The sequence below is a fragment of the Pocillopora verrucosa genome, chromosome 2 (genome assembly GCF_036669915.1).
Source record: "Pocillopora verrucosa isolate sample1 chromosome 2, ASM3666991v2, whole genome shotgun sequence".
NCBI lineage: Eukaryota > Metazoa > Cnidaria > Anthozoa > Scleractinia > Pocilloporidae > Pocillopora > Pocillopora verrucosa.
Window position 1 is genome coordinate 14295739 of NC_089313.1, and position 21472 is coordinate 14317210.

The 21472-nt window shown below is 35.6% G+C and overlaps 3 protein-coding genes, 1 long non-coding RNA gene and 1 pseudogene across 5 annotated transcripts in view; 4 read left to right on the forward strand and 1 right to left on the reverse strand.

The window, feature by feature from the left end:
* The first annotated feature begins 206 nt into the window (after positions 1 to 206).
* LOC131789880 (uncharacterized) lies at positions 207 to 4376 on the forward strand. The gene is made up of 5 exons (XM_059107065.2): positions 207 to 713; positions 2118 to 2235; positions 2408 to 2558; positions 3140 to 3246; positions 3557 to 4376. Exons 1-5 carry the CDS (start codon positions 673 to 675, stop codon positions 3872 to 3874), a joined length of 735 nt encoding a protein of 244 aa, XP_058963048.2. The 5' UTR covers positions 207 to 672; the 3' UTR covers positions 3875 to 4376.
* LOC131789908 (uncharacterized) overlaps positions 1234 to 21472 on the reverse strand; it is a 56933-nt gene continuing 36694 nt past the window's right edge. The window contains exons 1-4 of one of the 2 annotated variants that reach the window (XR_010716715.1): positions 10614 to 10677; positions 10044 to 10093; positions 8528 to 8623; positions 1234 to 1715 (exon numbers count right to left, since the gene is read on the reverse strand). This is a non-coding gene — a long non-coding RNA (uncharacterized lncRNA). Of the gene's footprint in view, positions 1716 to 8527; positions 8629 to 10043; positions 10094 to 10613; positions 10678 to 21472 lie in introns of those variants that run through there. The other variant, XR_010716714.1, reaches the window with a different exon arrangement.
* On the forward strand, positions 6652 to 9220 carry LOC136279086 (uncharacterized). Its single transcript, XM_066162507.1, has 4 exons — positions 6652 to 7065; positions 7240 to 7390; positions 8015 to 8121; positions 8423 to 9220. The coding sequence occupies exons 1-4, from the start codon at positions 7057 to 7059 to the stop codon at positions 8738 to 8740; spliced, it is 585 nt and encodes a 194-aa protein (XP_066018604.1). The 5' UTR covers positions 6652 to 7056; the 3' UTR covers positions 8741 to 9220.
* LOC136278975 (uncharacterized) lies at positions 13897 to 15691 on the forward strand (annotated as a pseudogene).
* Positions 18667 to 20988, forward strand: LOC136276747 (uncharacterized). Its single transcript, XM_066162509.1, has 4 exons — positions 18667 to 18740; positions 18916 to 19066; positions 19693 to 19799; positions 20100 to 20988. The coding sequence occupies exons 1-4, from the start codon at positions 18732 to 18734 to the stop codon at positions 20415 to 20417; spliced, it is 585 nt and encodes a 194-aa protein (XP_066018606.1). The 5' UTR covers positions 18667 to 18731; the 3' UTR covers positions 20418 to 20988.

Consider the following 21472-nt stretch of genomic DNA (forward strand, 5'->3'; position numbering starts at 1 on the left):
GTTAGGGAGACTTTGGCAACTCCGCTAATCAATTCGAAGCTTTAACATCCCCCCCTCAGGCAACCCATGAGTATTTGTTTGTCATCCGTGCCTGGGGTTGGAAAATTTGAACCTTGCCTGGGTGGGTTGGGGCATTTGAGCTGGAAGTGTCAATTCTTTCCAGCATGATACACCTGTTTAAATAGAGGAGTAATAAGGGGAAAGAGTCTGCTTTCGCGAGTAAATGACTAAAAAACCACAATTTTAAATCATAGAATGATGCCCACAAGAAAAATAATAGCAGCCCTAAAAACTAATTTAAGACTTTGCTGAATTCTACAACATTCTTTGATCAAACAAAGAATCATTAAATATTAAGTGGGGCATTTGAACGCAATTTTGACCAGGGCGGGAATTTGAACAAGCCAATCTTCAAAAGTACAAATGCCAGGAGGGTCGCCCTTTGTCAAACCTTGTAATTGAGTATAATATAAGAACGCCTAAGAAACCAATGAGTAGTACGCCATCAGGTATAAATCTCCCGCGCAATCATGAAAATTAGGGGTCATGTAAGTGCCAATGAACTGTCTCGCTTATTTCAGAGAGCGATCTATGTCGTAGATGGTGTTTTTTTCCTAGTTTTTACATTAAAAATAAAATAAGGAAAAAGGCCATGCAATAGCAAAGAACAGGATGGCGAGGTGTGAGGCAGCGTTCTTCGGAAAGCTTATCAGGTGCGGAAAACTGCAAATTTCATTATTTTTTCATCCATAACTCAAGTAAGGAAAACGTAAAGAAAACAGAAAAGGGCAAAGGTATATTGATGATGCATGTGAAGGGTCATAGACAAAGTAACTGATGCATAATTGCTTGCTTTATTTATCTTCGGTTTCATTCGGTGATGATGGAATCTTTTTTCTATGAAGAATAATGGAATTTCTTTCGAAGTATCCAAACACTGCGGTTTGTTGATCAAAAATTAAAAAAAAAATTCGGATCAACAAACCGCAGTGTTTATTAAGTTAGTAACTTGTCATACAGTGATGTCCTACTCGATAATTTTCTTCCGCGGCTCGTTGCGATTACTCATTCTCAGTCACGTAGTAACTGCAATGAATGATTCGGCAATCGAAGGATACAAATGCCATCTTGTTGATACTTCGTCAATCAGGTCAAGTCGAATTACCGTAAAAACTGATACATGATCACAGCAGATTTGCAAAATGTTGGCTAAACTTGGATCAGAGGCCCATCCCCGTCAAAATGCCGAATTAAAGATTCCATCTACCCCGTTGAATTATTCTTCGTAGCAAGGAACGTGTTTTTCAATTTTTGAAAAACGCGACTTGAAAACATTCCCATTGTAACATTATGCATTACCTTACTGCTTTTACAAACTAGTCTCTTAGTCTCAATCGTAAGAGAGCGAAATTGGAATATCGTATGTGACCACATTCCGTAAATAGATTAAGTAAAAAAGATTAATGAAATATTTTCATTTTCAAACAGAATTCACTCTAGCATCTTTCAGGTGTTTGAAATCTTCCATAGATAGATTTCAATTTTTTACTTCTTCTGTGGCTAGATTTACTGCGGAAAAAACTAATCTCCACTGTTTTATTCGGCGCGTATGAATCGAAATTGTACATAATCCTTTTGACCTGTACAACATTCCACTCTTTGGAGGGGTCTGAATGTCACGCAGCTGGTTGGGTGACGGTCCCAAAGTACATCTTCTGTTAAACAAGAATAAATTAGAGAGGCTAATTTCTAACATCACTATCAAGAAGGAAATTTTAGTTCTTCATTTCCTTAGACATATCTTTTAGCCAACTTAGAATAACTCTAAAAGTCTATTTTGGACAAATTCCTTTTAGATTACTAACTTGCGTGACTTGTTTTCTCTTATTATTTGAAAAACACTCTTCTCATTGAAACAGAATCGCGAGCATTTCCAATCGTATGCTCAATTGGCAGCCATAGAAACTATTCTCACCCGATAAACGCTCAGCTTATTTCGAAATCCGTGCGAGTCAATCAAGTATTTGACGCTTTCATTTTCTAAGAAAACCGCGTGACTTTGGGGACTTCCTAGTGTCAATTAACATCTAATTGACTTCCTCAATTTCCTGTATAAGATCGTCGATTCTTGAGATATCCATTCCATTTGCAACTAGCAAAGATCAATACCAAGAGGAACTAAAGACTACAGATCAAGCTTGGAGAAAAACCCGTCACAAAGCAAATATGGTCGAGGTACGGTAAACTTACTTTAAATTTAACTTTCCAACCCATTCAATCGTGGATTCCATGCAGTTAAATTTTCAATTAAAGAGTTAAGCCCGCGCCATTCATTTCCAGTCGCGTGGTGTTATGTTGGATTTAGATCCTATATGATGTTTCTTTTTTTTTCAATTTTCCCGGACAGTTAATTGAAATCAGCGCGTGCGCTCGAATGGACATCCCCAAGCACAGACTTAGCAGAAGCGGAAACCTCTTCGTGGCAGACTTGCCGGAGGGCGAGCCTGGTCGTCAAATTCCTGTAGAGTTTACCGGGAGCCATCGGGGCTACAAAACAGGTAAATTTAAGCGTATGGTTGGGTGTGATCCTCACAAAGGCTGTGATGAAGCTTTTATCCAAGTTGAAAGTGGAATAGTCTAAAATAATCGAGCGTAATTCGAAAGATGAGAGATTCCGCCGAAATGTAACTGACTCGGTGCCGATTTAGATGCAAGTAGACCTTGATGTGTTTACAGAGAGACTATTTTAAATGTAATCTACATGTAAAGACACTTACAGATTTTTTATGTCATTTATTAATTTTGACGGAGATTTAATTGCAAAACTACTTTAAAAGACGCCCAAATATCTGTGAACATTGACAAGGCCTTCTTAATCCAATCATACTGGTAATTTCTGTTAAAATTATTCCAGACAGTAATACAGAACTTTTCTGCTTTTGCAATTAACAACTTCGAGAAATAGTTTACGTGAAGTGTTTTTGTTAGAGAACAGGAAAAAAACTTTGAGATTGTAGTTTCCCTGTGTTTTATCAGTTTTATCACATGACTGAAATAATTTTAAGCGTGGTAAATATACATTGAAAAGTTCAGTTTATCTTAATTAATAAATTTCATTTTTTTATTTTCATGTTTCTAGTATTTTACATAGAAAAATCTTATAACCATGGGGCAAATACTATAAGGTATGACTTGAATGGCAGCCATTACTATCTATGTGTAGAGGGGAACAGGGTGTTTTTACAGGTGAGTTGTGATTTACTGTGATTATGAAATTATTATTACTTCTGTCTTCAATTGCAACTTGCCATAAACAAATTACTTAGGTAAAAATTTAGCACATAGAGTGGGCAAAAGGTAACTATTATAATCTCTTTCTTGCTGTACATTCTTAGTTATTTTATATGGGAAATGATTATTAGTAGAATAACCTTGAATCATTTTATAATAATGACTTGCCCCCACCCTGACCGATAACTCAGTCTTGTATTAATTGCAGCAAAGTGACAAATGTCTGGTTTCGGTCGTTAATTCAGATCTATATCTTTATTTTCAGTTGGGTGCCCATCAGCCTGATGAAATGAAATACATGTTTGAAGTTCAAAATGTCAACAAAGATAGTGATTTCATGTCTATTAAGTCTAAATACACTGGGAGGTACCTTGCCAGCGATGAAGATGGCGAGGCATTCATGGAGGAAGTGGAGCCTTCCTTAATGAAAGACGACCAGCCCACTGACAGACAAACATGGTTCCTTATACACTTTGTGGAAACAGTGGAAATAGAAGGAGAAAGTAAATTATACAGTTGTAACTTTGATAGCACAAGTATTGACTATTCTGTCACATGTCAGGCTCAAGTGGAAGCCTGTTAGGTGTAAATATGTTTCATTGTAAAAATACACGTACAGGAATATAGTAGGAGAATTTTAAAATAGGTTTTTCTTTTCATCCTGGGACGGTTTATTCCATGTTTTATTTTTATTGTTTTTTAAATGAAATTTGGATTTATTTCTTGCACATTGTATATCCACTTCTTTCCAGCTTAATAGTTTTTATTAGTTCGTGATACTTCGAAATGAAGGTGAGAAGGAAGCAAGTAATTCATGATTGTTAACTGGTGAAAGAGACTGGAATAGATTCAATTTTTTTTTGCAAAATATAAGATACTTTATGGAGCTTTACATTTTAAGATACTGCCTTGATATGTTATCAAGCATTGCTACATATTTCACTTTAATAGCTTCCAATAACATGGCTTAAATTAAGGAAATATTGCTTATAAAGTTCTAGGTAATATGTAAGTTGTAACTGTTACTGTAACCAGAATGTGTCTTACTCTACGAGTACCAGTATATTTCTAATAAAAGCATTATAAGTGGAGACTTCAGTTGTTGTTGCTATTGGTTTGAGAATATGGTAATGTACCTTGAGGAGAGGAAAATGAAAATGAAACGAACTCATTCAAATCAATTCAATCACACCTTTGTTTAGACTACATTGTGCAAGCAATGAGGTTTAACTTTCTTCTGGCGAGACTGGATTAAATATGCATTTTTTGATACAACTGCCAGGCAGAAGCCAGAATTAATGGTTTCTCTGTCTTCATACACTTTCTTTAAAGCATACTTGTTCTTCAATTGAATTTCAGAATAATTACAGTTCATCTGTTAGTGAAAGAACCTTCCTCGTTCCTCCCCTGCTATAAATAGTGAGTTGTACCCTAGTTTCATAACCGACGTTTCATGCAGTACAAAGAAAAATGTGTCCCTGGTTAATATTTACCACTGAACGCTTGATCATTCTAAAAAGTAAAAAAAAGTTTTAAGAAAGCGACGGGAATGACAAGAAATCTTCTGGGCTGTAGCTGTTACACGACTGCACCTCGGACAAACCTCTCTACGACAAAAAAGAGTGAAGAGTTAACGATATCAAATTTAAAACAAACCTTGTAAATGGGTATGGTATAAGAACGCCTAGCAAACCAATGTGAGGTATGCCATCAGGTGTAAATCTCCCGCGCGATCATGAAAATTAGGCGTCATGTAAGCGTCAAGCGTAAATGAACCGTCTTGCTCATCTCAGAGAACGATTTATGTCGTAGTCGGTCTCTTTTCTTAGTTTAACATTAAATACAAGCATAAAGATAAAATGAGGAAAACAAAGCCGCGCAGTAGCAAGGAACATAATGGTGAGGTAAGAGGCAGCGTTCTGTGGAAAGCTTATCAAGTGCGGAAGACTGCAAATTTCATTTTTTTTTCTCCATAGCTCTGGTAAGGAAAACGTAAAGAAAACAGAAAAAAGTAAATGTGCTTTGCTGTTGCATGTCTTGAAGATTCATAGACCAGGTAAATGATAATTAATTCCTTGCTTTATTTACGTCCGGTTTGATTGATGATGATGGAATCTTATTTTTCTTCGAAGAATAATGGAATTTCTTTCAAAGTATCAAAAAAAAAAAATCGGATCAACAAACCGCAGTGTTTATTAAGCTAATAGTCCTGTCTTACAGTGATGTCCTACTCTCTAATTTCTTCCTCGGCTCGTCGCACTTACTCATTCTCAGTCATGAACTATTGTTCTAAAAAGAGATTGCCTTGAAAACCCATAGACCAGGTAAATGATACATAATTGCTTGCTTTATTTATCTTTGGTTTGATTGGTGATGATTGAATCTTTTTTTCATCGAAGAATAATGGAACTTCTCTCAAAGTATCCAAAAAATATTCGGATCAACAAACCGCAGTGTTTATTAAGTTAGTAACTTGTCATACAGTGACGTCCTACTCTCTAATTTTCTTCCGCGGCTCGTCGCGATTACTCATTCTCAGTCATGAACTATTGTTCTAAAAAGACAACTAGAATCATTGAACAGATTTTTTTTTCAATAATAAAGGTAACTGCAATGAACGGATCTCCTTCGTGATTCGGCACTCGAATGGTACAAATGCCATCTTGTTGATAGTTCCTTCAATCAGGTCAAGTCGAATTACCAGAAAAACTGTTAAGTGAGCACAGTAGACTTGCAAAATTTTGGCTTAACTTGGATCAGACGCCCTTCCTTGTCAAAATGCCACATTAAAGATTCCATCTACCCCGTTGAATTATTCTTCGTAGCGAGGAACGTGTTCTTAAATTTTTGAAAAACCTGACTTGAAAACATTCCCATTGTAACATTATGCATTACCTTACTGCTTTTATAAACTAGTCTCTTAGTCTCAATCGTAAGAGAGCGAAATTGGAATATCGTATGTGACCACATTCCGTAAATAGATTAAGTAAAAAGGATAAATGAAATATTTTCATTTTCAAACAGAATTCACTCTAGCATCTTTCAGGTGTTTGAAATCTTCCATAGATAGATTTCAATTTTTTACTTTTTCTGTGGCTAGATTTACTGCGAAAAAAAAAGTCATCTCCATTGTTTTATTCAGCGCGTAAAAATCGGAATTGAACATGACCCTTTTGACCTGTACAACAATCCACTCTTTGGAGGGGTCTGAATGTCACGCAGCTGGTTGCGTGACGATCCCAAAGTACATCTTCTGTTAAACAAGAATTAATTAGAGTGGCTAATTTCTAACATCACTTTCAAAAAGGAAATTTCAGTTTTTCAGTTTCTTAAAGACATCTTTTAGTCAACTTAGAATAACTCTAAAAGTCTATTTTGGACAAATTTTTTTCATTACTAACTTGCGTGACTTGTTTTCTCTTATTACTTAAAAAACACTCTTCTCCTTGAAACAGAATCGCGAGCATTTCCAATCGTATGCTCAATTGGCAGCCATAGAAACTATTCTTACTCGATAAAAGCTAAGCCTATTTCGAAATCCGTGCGAGTCACTCAAGTATTTGACGCTTTCATTTTCTGAGAAGACCGTGTGACTCTGGGGACTTCCTAGTGTAAATTAACATCTAATTGACTTCCTCAATTTCCTGTATAAATAGATCGCCGATTCTTAAGATTTCCATTCCATTTGCAACTAGCAAAGATCAATATCAAGAGGAACTAAGGACTACAAATCAAGCTTGGAGAAAAACCCGTCACAAAGCAAATATGGTCGAGGTACGGTAAACTTACTATAAATTTAACTTTCCAGCCCATTCAATCGTGGATTCTATGTAGTTAAATTTTCAATTAGACAGTTAAGCCCGCGCAATTCATTTCTAGTCGACTGGTGCTATGTTCGATTTAGAACCTAAAAGATGTTCCGTTTTTTTTTTCAACTTTCCCGGACAGTCAATTGAAATCAGCGCGTGCGCTCGAATGGACATCCCCGAGCACAGACTTAGCAGAAGCGGAAACCTCTTCATAGCAGATTTGCCAGAGGGCGAACCTGGCCGTCAAATTCCTGTAGAATTTACCGGGAGCCATCGGAGCTACAAAACAGGTAAATTTAAGCCTATGGTAGGGTGTGATACTCACAAAGGCTGTTAGCATGTAGAAAAGCTTCAGCTTTTCTACATGTTAAAAGTGGCACAGTCTAAAATGATGGCGCATAATGTAACTGACTCAATGCCGATTTAAGTGCAAGTGGACCTTCATGTGTTTATAATTGACTTTATTGTAAATGTAATCTCCATGTAAAGACACCTACGGATTTTTTCTGTCATTTTCAATTTTGACAGCGAGTTAATTGCAAAAGTACTTTAAATGACGCCCAAATATCTGTGAACATTCACAAGGCCTTGTTAATCTAGTCATACTAGCAACTTTTGTGTTAAAACTATTCCATATAGTAATACAGAACTTTTCTGTTTTTACAATTAACGACTACGTAAAATTCGAGAACTAGTTTTCGTGAAGCGTTTTTGTCAGAGAACAAGAAAAAAACTTTGAGCTCGTAGGTTTCCTGTGTTTTAAACCCAGCTTCAAAACATTATTCAGCATGCCATTAGACTGATCACATGATTAAAATAGTCTTCAGTATGGTTCTGAGGTAAATTAAGTATTCATTAAAAAGTTCAGTTTACCTTAAATAATGACTTAGACTTTTTTATTTTCATGTTTCTAGTATTTTACATAGAAAAATCTTATAATTATGGGGCACATACCATAAGGTATGACTTGGATGGCAGCCATTACTACCTGTGTGTAGAAGGAAACAGGGTGTTTTTACAGGTGAGTTGTGATTTACTGAGGTTATGAAATTGTTATCACTTAAACTGCAACTTCCCATAAACAAATTACTTACGTAACAATTTACCACAAAGAGTGGGCAAAAAGTACTATTTGAATCTCTTTATTGGTTTACATTCTTAGTTATTTTATGTGGGAAATGATTATACGTGGAATAACTTTGAATCATTCTGTAGTAATGACTTGACCCACCCTGACCAATAATTCAGTCTTGTGTTACTTGCAGTAAGGTTACAAATGTCTAGTTTAGGTTGTTAATTCAGATCTATATTTCTGTTTTCAGTTGGGTACCCATCAGCCTGATGAAATGAAATGCATGTTTGAACTTCAACATGTCAACAAAGATAGTGATTTCATGTCTATCAAGTCTAAATACACTGGGAGGTACCTTGCCAGTGATGAAGATGGAAAGGCATCCATGGAGGAAGTGGAGCCTTCCTTAATGAAAGACGACCAGCCCACTGACAGACAAACATGGTTCCTTCTACACTTTGTGGAAACGGTGAAAAGAGAAAGAGAAAGTAAATTATACAGTTGTAACTTTGAGAGCACAAGAATTGACTATTCTGTCGCATGTCAGGCTCAAGTGGAAGCCTGTTAGGTGTAAATATGTTTCATTGTAAAAATACATGTACAGGAACAGAGTAGGAGAATTTTAAAATGTTTTTTTCTTTTCATCCTGGGACGGTTTGTTCCATATTTTATTTTATATATAGTATATCCACTTCTTTCCAGCTTAATAGTTTTTATTTGTTTGTGATACTTCAAAATGAAGGTGAGAAGGAAGCAAGTAAGTAGCATGATTGTTAACTGGTGAAAGAGACTGGAATAGATTCAATTTTTTTTTGCAAAATATAAGATACTTTATGGAGCTTTACATTTTAAGAAACTTCCTTCATCTGTTATGAAGTATTACTTTGCATTTGACTTTAATATGTTGTTGTAATAACATGATCTCAAGTAAGGAAATATTACTTATAATGTTCTAGGTAATGTAAGTTGTAACTGGTATTGTGACCAGAATATGTGCTTTACTCTATGAGTACCAGCACATTTCTAATAAAAGCAATACTATTGGAGACTTCAGTTGTTGTTGCTATTGATTTAAGACAATGGTAATGTACCTTGAGGAAAGGAAAAAAAAACGAAACTCACTCATTCAAATCAATTCAATCACACCTTTGTTAAACTATAGCATAAATATATGGCTAAAAGTTCAGTATGTATGTGCAGATATTATAGAACCAAAACTAGAGCAATCATCATCCATCTGCAGTTTAGAACACAGACAAATATTGAAAGGATTGAGTTGTTGACAACTCAAAGTAACTAATTGTAACTGACTGCAAGTGAGGGAAACTCATTTAAAATGACCAGCCTCTCTAGGAAGCCATTAAACACTGCTCCATAGGAATGAAGCTTCACAAACTATTGTGATGGAAATGGAATCTAAACTTTGCTTAAAACCAAATGAAAACTAAAAATAAAAACTTCAAAGAGATTTTAGACAGCTGGACCTGGTGGAAGGTACATGAGTCACCAAGTTTTTATTCCAAACGGATGAAAGAAAAACAGAATATAGATATGAAGAATTGTTTGAAAGCTACCTTTACAATCAAACTCAACTTCTTATTACTTTTATAATTTTGGTTTTATTAGTTAAGTTGACGATGTAAATTTGCCACTTTAAAGAGTTTTGGTGCTGACCCGTGGAGGGTTAACACTGACCAAGCATGAGCTTCAAACACTAGCTCTGACAAAGGGCTAATGCTCAGAACGAAAACTATGAGCTCTTTATGAACTTTTATGATACCCAATTTACATTATTAACTCCATTGATAAACCAAAATTATCTGGCCATACTCCCTCGCCAGTGCAGCACCACAGTTTCTTTAGAAACTTACCCCTTCATTCTTCTTAGTTTGACTTGCAATTATCCACAGTTGGGGCAGCCCTGAAATGAACAGTATTGCATTACACACTACCATGTAACTTACTCTGTTATTATTGAATTTTGATCCTTTCTGATAGTGGATACAATGCCTGGATTATTTTGTTGCAAGCCTGGGTGCTTGACAAGAAGAAAGAATAAGATATCTAGAGAGTAAAAGTAAATGAAATGGCATTCAAGTCCTCGAGAAAGAAGCAGGAAACAATGAAATGGTGAAAAGAAGTCTTTATCATACATTACTTGTGCCCTAATTTCCTAAGTTGGTACTATAAGTTGACTACCACAAAGAGTTTTTAAAACTGAAGTTTCGAGCGTTAGCCCCTTATCTGGCCGTTTTGTAATTGCGCCCTAGGCATTTGTTTACAAGCCGACGAAAGACCACGATAAATCACGTGCAAGTTGATCGATTGAATGCACACATTTGAGTACTTTATGAGAGGCGCAACATCTTCCTTTACGTAACGGGGACACCAAGACCACAATAACCAGTGAACAAAAACGCAAAAATTTACAAATCTCTTACAAAGCCCCCTAGTAGTACATCCGGGTGTTGCACCATGAACGGCGCCATGTTTGAAGCATCTCCCGCTCCATAAAGATATCTACTTTCCATGTAATACACAATGAATTGTCCCGCTCTTCTTCAACTTAATTTTTCGCCAATCCACTGGATAAATCGCTATCCAATAAACAGCGCAGTACATTTTCTAAACAGCTATCCACTGGATGGCAAATTATCCGTCGGATAGTGTTATCCGCTTTTCTACAGCTGGACTCCGTTGTTTTATTTTAGTAGTTTGTTTTGGCCCCTTTCTTACACACACAACTTGTTAATCATTCATCAAGGAAACCTCCCCAAATACAACCATCAGCCTAAATTCATAAATTTTAATTAATTATTTATTTATTGATTCTTCCTACAACCTGAATAATGTTGATGCAAAAGTTATGAAACTGTAACAGGGGACCCGGAAACACTAAACAGCAGCCACGTTGAAGTTAAGCTGAATAGCACCGACCACAATATCACGAGATTTATACCTTTACTGGAACAAACTTCCGTTCATTGAAAATTTTTACAAACTTTTGCCTAAAATGTGCTCAAGCCTGAATAACTTGCAGATAACTACATGGTTGAGGATATAATAATGTTAGTTCCAAAATATACAAAGATGTGAAAATTTTCAGTTCATGTGACAAATTTCAATTTAATTTTGGAATAATTACAGTGCATTTGCACAACGCGATAAATCACTCTTTTAAAAAGTGTATTAAATCATAATCTTTTGAAACCAATTCTGGTTTCTGAAAAATGGTAAAAGTTGTAAGGTGTCAATGGGAACTCAAAGTAAAGACATATCATTGGCCTCAAGTTAAAGAGACTTTGGCAACTCCGCTGATCAATTCCAAGCTTCAACATCCCCCCCCTCAGGCAACCCATGGGTATTTGATTGTCATCCATGCCTGGGGATATTTGAACCTTGTCTAGGCGGGTTGGAGCATTTGAGCTGGAAGTGTCAATTCTTTCCTGCATAATACACCTGTTTAATGGAGGAGTTAAAGGGTAACGAGTCTACAACATTCTTTTATCGAACAAAGAATCATTCAACATTGAGTGGGGCATTTGAATGCAATTATTTTGACGGAGAGGGGGTGGGGAGTAAAACAAGCCAATCTTCAAAAGTACAAATGCCAGGGGAGTCGCTCAGGGAAAGGGAATGTTTAGGCTTCGAAGTGACTAATGCATTAGCAGCCACTCAAAAAAATAGCAGCAATCAGGACCACAGACCAAGTCAATATTGATCTTATTTCAATTTGAAGTCTGATTGGTTGAGAGAAGAGGGTTTTCTAGTCATGATCACTGTTCATTGCAAAACTAAACCAGATGAATGCATTTAACCATATTACTTTCAACCCTCCACTGAAAATTGGAGTATAGGGATAAATTACGTTTACGTATTACAACCAAGCAAACCTTCAAAATAGAAACCTCACAGAGGGTGACAAAAGCTTTCACAAATAAGATCTGTGTGAGCAACATGACCTTTTTTTCAGTGGGAGAGTTCGTAGGAGACTATGTGAACAATCATGTCAAACGGTTTGAATTCATTTTGTGCTGTATGGAATTCATGTTCAATCATTAAAAGAATCAAAAAGGGAGAATGACTTCATGTTACGGACCATTCGTTATTGATACTAGGGGGTGGGATTGAGTGTAATTCAGCAGTTTCCATTGATTTTGCAAGTGATTGGCCTTAATTCCATAGCCGACGTTTCATGCAGTACAAATAAGACTGTGTGTAATGTGTAAATGTTTACCACTGAACTCTTGATCATTCCAAAAGGTGAAAAAAGTTTTAAGAAAGCCACGGGAACGACGAAAAATCTTCTGAGCTGTAGCTGTTATACGACTGCACTACGGAAAAACCTCTCAACGACAGAATTCTTAGAAGATACTTCGAAGAATGGAATTTCCCTTAAAGTATCAAAAAAAAATTATCGAATCAACAAACCGCAGTGTTTATTAAGCTAATAGTCTTGTCATACAGTGATGTCCTACTCTCTAATTTTCTTCCTCGGCTCGTCGCAATTACTCATTCTCAGTCATTAACTATTGTTCTAAAAAGAGATAGAATCATTGAACAGATTTTTTTCAATAATCAAGGTAACTGCAATAAATGGATCTCCTTCGTGATTGGGCAATTGAAGGGTACAAATGCCATCTTGTTGATAGATTCGTCAATCCGGTTAAGTCGAATTACCAAAAAAAATGTCAAGTGAGCACATTAGACTTGCAAAATGTTGGCTAAACTTGGATCAGACGCCCTTCCTTGTCAAAATGCCGAATTAAAGGTTTCATCTACCTACCCCGTTGAATTATTCTTCGTAGCAAGGAACGTCTTCTTAAATTTTTGAAAAACCTGACTTGAAAACATTCCCATTGTAACATTATGCATTACCTTACTGCTTTTACAAACTAGTCTCTTAGTCTCAATCGTAAGAGAGCGAAATTGGAATATCGTATGTGACCACATTCCGTAAATAGATTAAGTAAAAAGGATTAATGAAATTTTTCATTTTCAAATAGAATTCACACTAGCATCTTTCAGGTGTTTGAAATCTTCCATAGATAGATTTCAATTCTTTACTTCTTCTGTGGCTAGATTCACTGCCAAAAAAAAGTCATCTCCATTGTTTTATTCAGCCCGTAAAAATCGGAATTGAACATGATCCTTTTGCCCTGTACAACATTCCACTCTTTGGAGGGGCCTAAATGTCACGCAGCTGGTTGCGTGACGATCCCAAAGTACATATTCTGTTAAACAAGAATAAATTTGAGTGGCTAATTTCTAATATCACTTTCAAAAAGGAAATTTCAGTTTTTCATTTCCTTAAAGACATATCTTTCAGTCAACTTAGAATAACTCTACAAGGTCTATTTTGGACATCTTTTTTCTAGCTTACTAACTTACTAACACTCTCCTCATTGAAACAGAATCGCGATGATTTCCAATCGTATGCTCAATTGGCAGCCATAGAAACTATTCTTACCCGATAAAAGCTCAGCTTATTTCGAAATCCGTGTGAGTCACTCAAGTATTTGACACTTTCATATTCTAAGAAGACCGCGTGACTCTGGGGACTTCCTGGTGTAAATTAACATCTAATTGACTTCCTCAATTTCCTGTATAAATAGATCGCCGATTCTTAAGATTTCCATTCCATTTGCAACTAGCAAAGATCAATATCAAGAGGAACTAAGGACTACAAATCAAGCTTGGAGAAAAACCCGTCACAAAGCAAATATGGTCGAGGTACGGTAAACTTACTATAAATTTAACTTTCCAACCCATTCAATCGTGGATTCCATGCAGTTAAATTTTCAATTAAACAGTTAAGCCCGCGCAATTCATTTCTAGTCGACTGGTGCTATGTTCGATTTAGAACCTAAAAGATGTTCCGTTTTTTTTTTTCAACTTTCCCGGACAGTCAATTGAAATCAGCGCGTCCGCTCGAATGGACATCCCCGAGCACAGACTTAGCAGAAGCGGAAACCTCTTCATAGTAGATTTACCAGAGGTCGTCAAATTCCTGTAGAGTTTACCGGGAGCCATCGGAGCTACAAAACAGGTAAATTTAAGCCTATGGTAGGGTGTGATCCTCACAAAGGCTGTTAGCATGTAGAAAAGCTTCAGCTTTTCTACATGTTAAAAGTGGCACAGTCTAAAATGATCGCGCATAATGTAACTGACTCGATGCTGATCTAAGTGCAAGTGGACCTTAATGTGTTTACAGATTGACTTTATTGTAAATGTAATCTCCATGTAAAGACACCTACGGATTTTTTCAGTTATTTTCAATTTTGACGGTGAGTTAATTGCAAAACTACTTTAAATGACGCCCAAATATCTGTGAACATTCACAAGGCCTTGTTAATCTAGTCATACTAGCAACTTTTGTGTTAAAACTATTCCATATAGTAATACAGAACTTTTCTGTTTTTGCAATTAACGACTACGTAAAATTCGAGAACTAGTTTTCGTGAAGTGTTTTTGTCAGAGAACAAGAAAAAAACTTTGAGCTTGTAGGTTCCCTGTGTTTTAAACCCAGCTTCAAAACATTATTCAGCATGCCACTAGACTGATCACATGATTAAAATAGTCTTCAGTATGGTTCTGAGGTAAATAAAGTATTCATTAAAAAGTTCAGTTTACCTTAAATAATGACTTAGACTTTTTTATTTTCATGTTTCTAGTATTTTACGTAGAAAAATCTTATAATTATGGGGCGCATACCATAAGATATGACTTGGATGGCAGCCATTACTACCTGTGTGTAGAAGGAAACAGGGTGTTTTTACGGGTGAGTTGTGATTTACTGTGGTTATGTAATTGTTATCACTTAAACTGCAACTTCCCATAAACAAATTATTTACATAACAATTTAGCACAAAGATGGGCAAAAAGTAACTATTTGAATCTCTTTATTGGTTTACATTCTTAGTTATTTTATGTGGGAAATGATTATCTGTGGAATTAACTTTGAATCATTCTGTAGTAATGACTTGACCCACCCTGACCAATAATTCAGTCTTGTGTTACTTGCAGTAAGGTTACAAATGTCTAGTTTAGGTTGTTAATTCAGATCTATATTTCTGTTTTCAGTTGGGTACCCATCAGCCTGATGAAATGAAATACATCTTTGAACTTCAACATGTCAACAAAGATAGTGATTTCATGTCTATCAAGTCTAAATACACCGGGAGGTACCTTGCCAGTGATGAAGATGGAAAGGCATCCATGGAGGAAGTTGAGCCTTCCTTAATGAAAGACGACCAGCCCACTGACAGACAAACATGGTTCCTTCTACACTTTGTGGAAACGGTGAAAAGAGAAAGAGAAAGTAAATTATACAGTTGTAACTTTGAGAGCACAAGTATTGACTATTCTGTCACATGTCAGGCTCAAGTGGAAGCCTGTTAGGTGTAAATATGTTTCAATGCAAAAATACATGTACAGCAACAGAATAGGAGAATTTTAAAATGTTTTTTCTTTTCATCCTGGGACGTTTTGTTCCATGTTTTATTTTTACTATTTCTTTAATGGAGTTTGGATTTATTTCTTGCACATTGTATATCCACTTCTTTCCAGTTTAATAGTTTTTATTGGTTTGTGATACTTCGAAATGTAGGTGAGAAGGAAGCAAGTAATTCATGATTGTTAACTGGTGAAAGAGACTGGAATAGATTCAATATTTGTTTTTTTGCAAAACGTAGGATATTTCATGTAGCTCTACATTTTAAGATACTGCCTTGATATGTTATCAATGTAATGTAGTTTTACTACATATTTCACTTTTATAGGTTCCAATAACATGACTTTAAGTAAGGAAATATTGCTCATAAAGTTCTAAGTAATACATAAGTTGTAGCTGTTACTGTAACCAGAATATGTGCTTTACTCAATGAGTACCAGTATATTTCTAATAAAAGAATTATAAGTGGAGACTTCAGTTGTTGTTGCTATTGGTTTAAGACTATGGTAATGTACCTTTAGGAGAGGAAAATGAAAATGAAACGAACTCATTCAAATCAATTCAATTACACCTTTGTTTAAACTACAAGGAAGTTGCACCACATTTTCTTGTTTCTCTGGCGGATCAAATTTTCTGACAGTTCAGATTTTTTGAGGGATTTATTTCAATAGAGATGGAAAACCGACAACAGCAAAAGCTCTTTAAAAGAAGATAATGAATACTCTCTCGATCAAATTTTATTTATCACCAATTTACACGGCCAATGCCCCATTAATGTTCTTAAAAGTATTACTCTGTTAATAAGTAAAACTTCGACCTAACATTTAAAAAAAAAAAAATTAACCCAAGTTACAATACCATTGTGCAAGCAATGAGGTGTAAGCTTTCTTCTGACGAGACTGGATTAAATATGCATTTTTTGATACAACTGTCAGGCAGAAGCCAGAAACAATGTTTTCTTTGTCTTCATACACTTCCTTAAAAGCATACTTGCTCTTCAATTGAATTTTAGGATAATTACAGTTCATCTGTTAGTGAAAGATCTTCCTAGTTCCTCCCCTGCTATAAATAATGAGTGGTATCCTAGTTGCATAGCCGACGTTTCATGCAGTACAAAGGAAACTGTGTCCCCGGTTTATATTTACCACTGAACAAGAAATCTTCTGGGCTGTAGCTGTTACACGGCTGCACCTCGGACAAACCTCTCAACGACAAAAAAGAGTGAAGAATTAACGATATCAAATTTAAAACAAACCTTGTAAATGGGTATGGTATAAGAACGCCTAGAAAACCAATGTGAAGTACGCCATCAGGTGTAAATCTCCCGCGCGATCATAAAAATTAGGCGTCATGTAAGCGTCAAGCGTAAATGAACCGTCTTGCTCATCTCAGAGAGCGATTTATGTCGTAGTTGGTCTCTTTTCTTAGTTTAACATTTAATACAAGCACAAAGATTATAAAATAAAATAAAGAAAACAAAGCCGCGCAGTAGCAAGGAACATAATGGCGAGGTAAGAGGCAGCGCTCTGCGGAAAGATTATAAAGTGCAGAAGACTGCAAATTTCATTTTTTTTCTCCATAGCTCTGGTAGGGAAAACGTAAAGAAAACAGAAAAAGGTAAATGTGTTTTGCTGTTGCATGTCTTGAAGATTCATAGACCAGGTAAATGATACACAAGTGCTTGCTTTGTTTACCTCCGGTTTGATTGGTGATGATGGAATCTTATTTTTCTTCATAATGTAATTCCTTTCAAAGTATCAAAAAAAAAAAAAAACCAAAAAAAATCGGATCAACAAACCGCAGTGTTTATTAAGCTAGTAATCTTGTCATACAGTGATGTCCTACTCTCTAATTTTCTTCCTCGGCTCGTCGCAACTACTCATTTTCAGTCATTAACTATTGTTCTAAAAAGAGATAGAATCATTTAACAAATTTTTTTCAATAATTAAGGTAACTGCTATGAATGGATCTCCTTCGTGATTGGGCAATCGAAGGGTACAAATGCCATCTTGGTGATAGTTCCGTCAATCTGGTTAAGTCGAATTACCAGAAAAACTGTTAGGTGAGCACAGTAGACTTGCAAAATTTTGGCTAAACTTGGATCAGACGCCCTTCCTTGTCAAAATGCCAAATTAAAGATTTCATCTATCTACCCCTTTGAATTATTCTTCGTAGCGAGGAACGTGTTCTTAAATTTTTGAAAAACCTGACTTGAAAACATTCCCATTGTAACATTATGTATTACCTTACTGCTTTTACAAACTGGTCTCTTAGTCTCAATCGTAAGAGAGAGAAATTGGAATATCATATGTGACCACATTCCGTAAATAGATTAAGTAAAAAAGATTAATGAAATATTTTCATTTTCAAATAGAATTCACACTAGCATCTTTCAGGTGTTTGAAATCTTCCATAGATAGATTTCAATTCTTTACTTCTTCTGTAACTAGATTAACTGCGAAAAAAAAAAAAGTAATCTCCATTGTTTTATTCAGCGCGTAAAAATCGGAATTGAACATGATCCTTTTGCCCTGTACAACATTCCACTCTTTGGAGGGGCCTGAATGTCACGCAGCTGGTTGCGTGACGATCCCAAAATACATCTTCTGTTAAACAAGAATAAATTAGAGAGGCTAATTTCTAATATCACTTTCAAAAAGGAAATTTCAGTTTTTCAGTTTCTTAAAGACATATCTTTTAGTCAACTTAGAATAACTCTAAAAGTCTATTTTGGACAAATTTTTTTAGATTACTAACTTGCGTGACTTGTTTCCTCTTATTATTTGAAAAACATTCTCCTCATTGGAACAGAATCGCGAGCATCTCCAATCGTATGCTCAATTGGCAGCCATAGAAACTATTCTTACCCGATAAAAGCTCAGCTTATTTCGAAATCCGTGCGAGTCACTTAAGTATTGGACGCTTTCATTTTCTAAGACCGCGTGACTCTGGGGACTTCCTGGTGTAAATTAACATCTAATTGACTTCCTCAATTTCCTGTATAAATAGATCGCCGATTCTTAGGATTTCCATTCCATTTGCAACTAGCAAAGATCAATATTAAGAGGAACTACAAGCTTAGAGAAAAAACCGTCACAAAGCAAATATGGTCGAGGTACGGTAAACTTACTTTAAATTTAACTTTCCAACCCATTCAATAGTGGATTTCACGCAGTTAAATTTTCAATTAAAGAGTTAAGCCCGCGCCATTCATTTCTAGTCGCCTGGTGCTATGCTCGATTTAGATCCTAAAAGATGTTCCGTTTTTTTTCTTCAACTTTCCCGGACAGTCAATTGAAATCAGCGCGTGCGCTCGAATGGACATCCCCGAGCACAGACTTAGCAGAAGCGGAAACCTCTTCATAGCAGATTTGCCAAAGAGCGAACCTGGTCGTCAAATTCCTGTAGAGTTTACTGGGAGCCATCGAGGCTACAAAACAGGTAAATTTAAGCCTATGGTAGAGTGTGATCCTCACAAAGGCTGTTAGCATGTAGAAAAGCTTCAGCTTTTCTACATCTTAAAAGTGGCATAGTCTAAAATGATCGCGCATAATGTAACTGACTCGATGCCGATTTAAGTGCAAGTGGACCTTAATGTGTTTACAGATTGACTTTATTGTAAATGTAATCTACATGTAAAGACACCTACGGATTTTTTCAGTCGTTTTCAATTTTGACGGCGAGTTAATTGCAAAACTACTTTAAATGACGCCCAAATATCTGTGAACATTAACAAGGCCTTGTTAATCTAGTTATACTAGCAACTTTTGTGTTAAAACTATTCCATATAGTAATACAGAACTTTTCTGTTTTTGCAATTCATAACTACGTAAAATTCGATAACTAGTTTTCGTGAAGTGTTTTTGTCAGAGAACAGGAAAAAAAACTTTGAGCTTGTAGGTTCCCTGTGTTTTAAACCCAGCTTCAAAACATTATTCAGCATGCCACTAGACTGATCACATGATTAAAATAATCTTCAGTATGGTTCAGAGGTAAATTAAATATACATTAAAAAGTTCAGTTTACCTCAAATAATAAGTTAGAATTTTTTATTTTCATGTTTCTAGTCTTTTACATAGAAAAATCTTATAATTATGGGGCACATACCATAAGGTATGACTTGGATGGCAGCCATTACTACCTGTGTGTAGAAGGAAACAGGGTGTTTTTACAGGTGAGTTGTGATTTACTGTGGTTATGAAATTGTTATCACTTTAAGTGGAACCTCCCATAAATAAATTACTTACGTAACAATTTAGCACGAAGAATGGGCAAAAAGTAACTATTTGAATCTCTTTCTTGGTTTACATTCTTAGTTATTTTATGTAGGAAATGATTATCTGTGGAATAACTTTGAATCGTTCTGTAGTAATGACTTGACCCCACCCTGACCAATTTAGTCTTGTGTTACTTGCAGTAAAGTTACAAATGTCTAATTTAGGTTGTTAATTCAGATCTATATTTTTGTTTTTAGTTGGGTGCCCATCAGCATCGTGAAATGAAATACATCTTTGAAGTTCAACATGTCAACAAAGATAGTGATTTCATGTCTATTAAGTCTAAATACACTGGGAGGTACCTTGCCAGTGATGAAGATGGAAAGGCATTTATGGAAGAAGTCGAGCCTTCCTTAATGAAAGGCAACCAGCCGACTGACAGACAAACATGGTTCCTTCTACACTTTGTGGAAACGGTGAAAAGAGAAAGAGAAAGTACATTATACAGTTGTAACTTTGAGAGCACAAGTATTGACTATTCTGTCACATGTCATGCACAAGTGGAAGCCTGTTAGGTGTTAATATGTTTCAATGTAAAAATACATGTACAGGAACAGAGTAGGAGAATTTTAAAATGTTTTTTCTTTTCATCCTGGTTTCTTCCACGTTTTATTTTTATTGTTTTTTTAATGGAATTTGGATTTATTTCTTGCACATTGTATATCCACTTCTTTCCAGCTTAATAGTTTTTATTAGTTCGTGATACTTCGAAATGTAGGTGAGAAGGAAGCAAGTAATTCATGTTTGTTAACTGGTGAAAGAGACTGGAATAGATTCAATTTTTTTTTTGCAAAATATAAGATACTTTATGGAGCTTTACATTTTAAGAAACTTCCTTCATCTGTTATGAAGTATTACTTTGTATTTGACTTTAATATGTTGTTGTAATAACATGACCTCAAGTAAGGGAATATTACTTATAATGTTCTAGGTAATGTAAGTTGTAAGTGGTACTGTAACCAGAATATGTGCTTTACTCTACGAGTACCAGTATATTTCTAATAAAAGCAATACTAGCGGAGAAAAAAAAACGAAACTCACTCATTCAAATCAATTCAATCACACCCTTGTTTAAACTACAGCATAAATACATGCCTAAAAGTGCAGTATGTTCATGCAGTAATTATAGAACCAAAACTAGAGCAATCATCATCCATTTAGAACACAGACAAATATTGAAAGGATTGAGTTGTTGACAACTCAAAGCAACTAATTGTAACTGACTGCAAGCGAGGTAAACTCATTTAGTGTCCAAGTGGACTGAATGACCAGCCTCTCTAGGAAGCCATTAAACACTGCTCCATAGGAATGAAGCTTCACAAACTATTGTGATGGAAATGGAATCTAAACTTTGCTTAAAACCAAATGAAAACTAAAAATAAAAACTTCAAAGAGATTTTAGACAGCTGGACCTGGTGGAAGGTACATGAGTCACCAAGTTTTTATTCCAAACTGATGAAAGAAAAACAGAAGATAGATATGAAGAATTGTTTGAATGCTACCTTTACAATCAAACTCAACTTCTTATTACTTTTATAATTTTGGTTTTATTAGTTAAGTTCGCAATGTA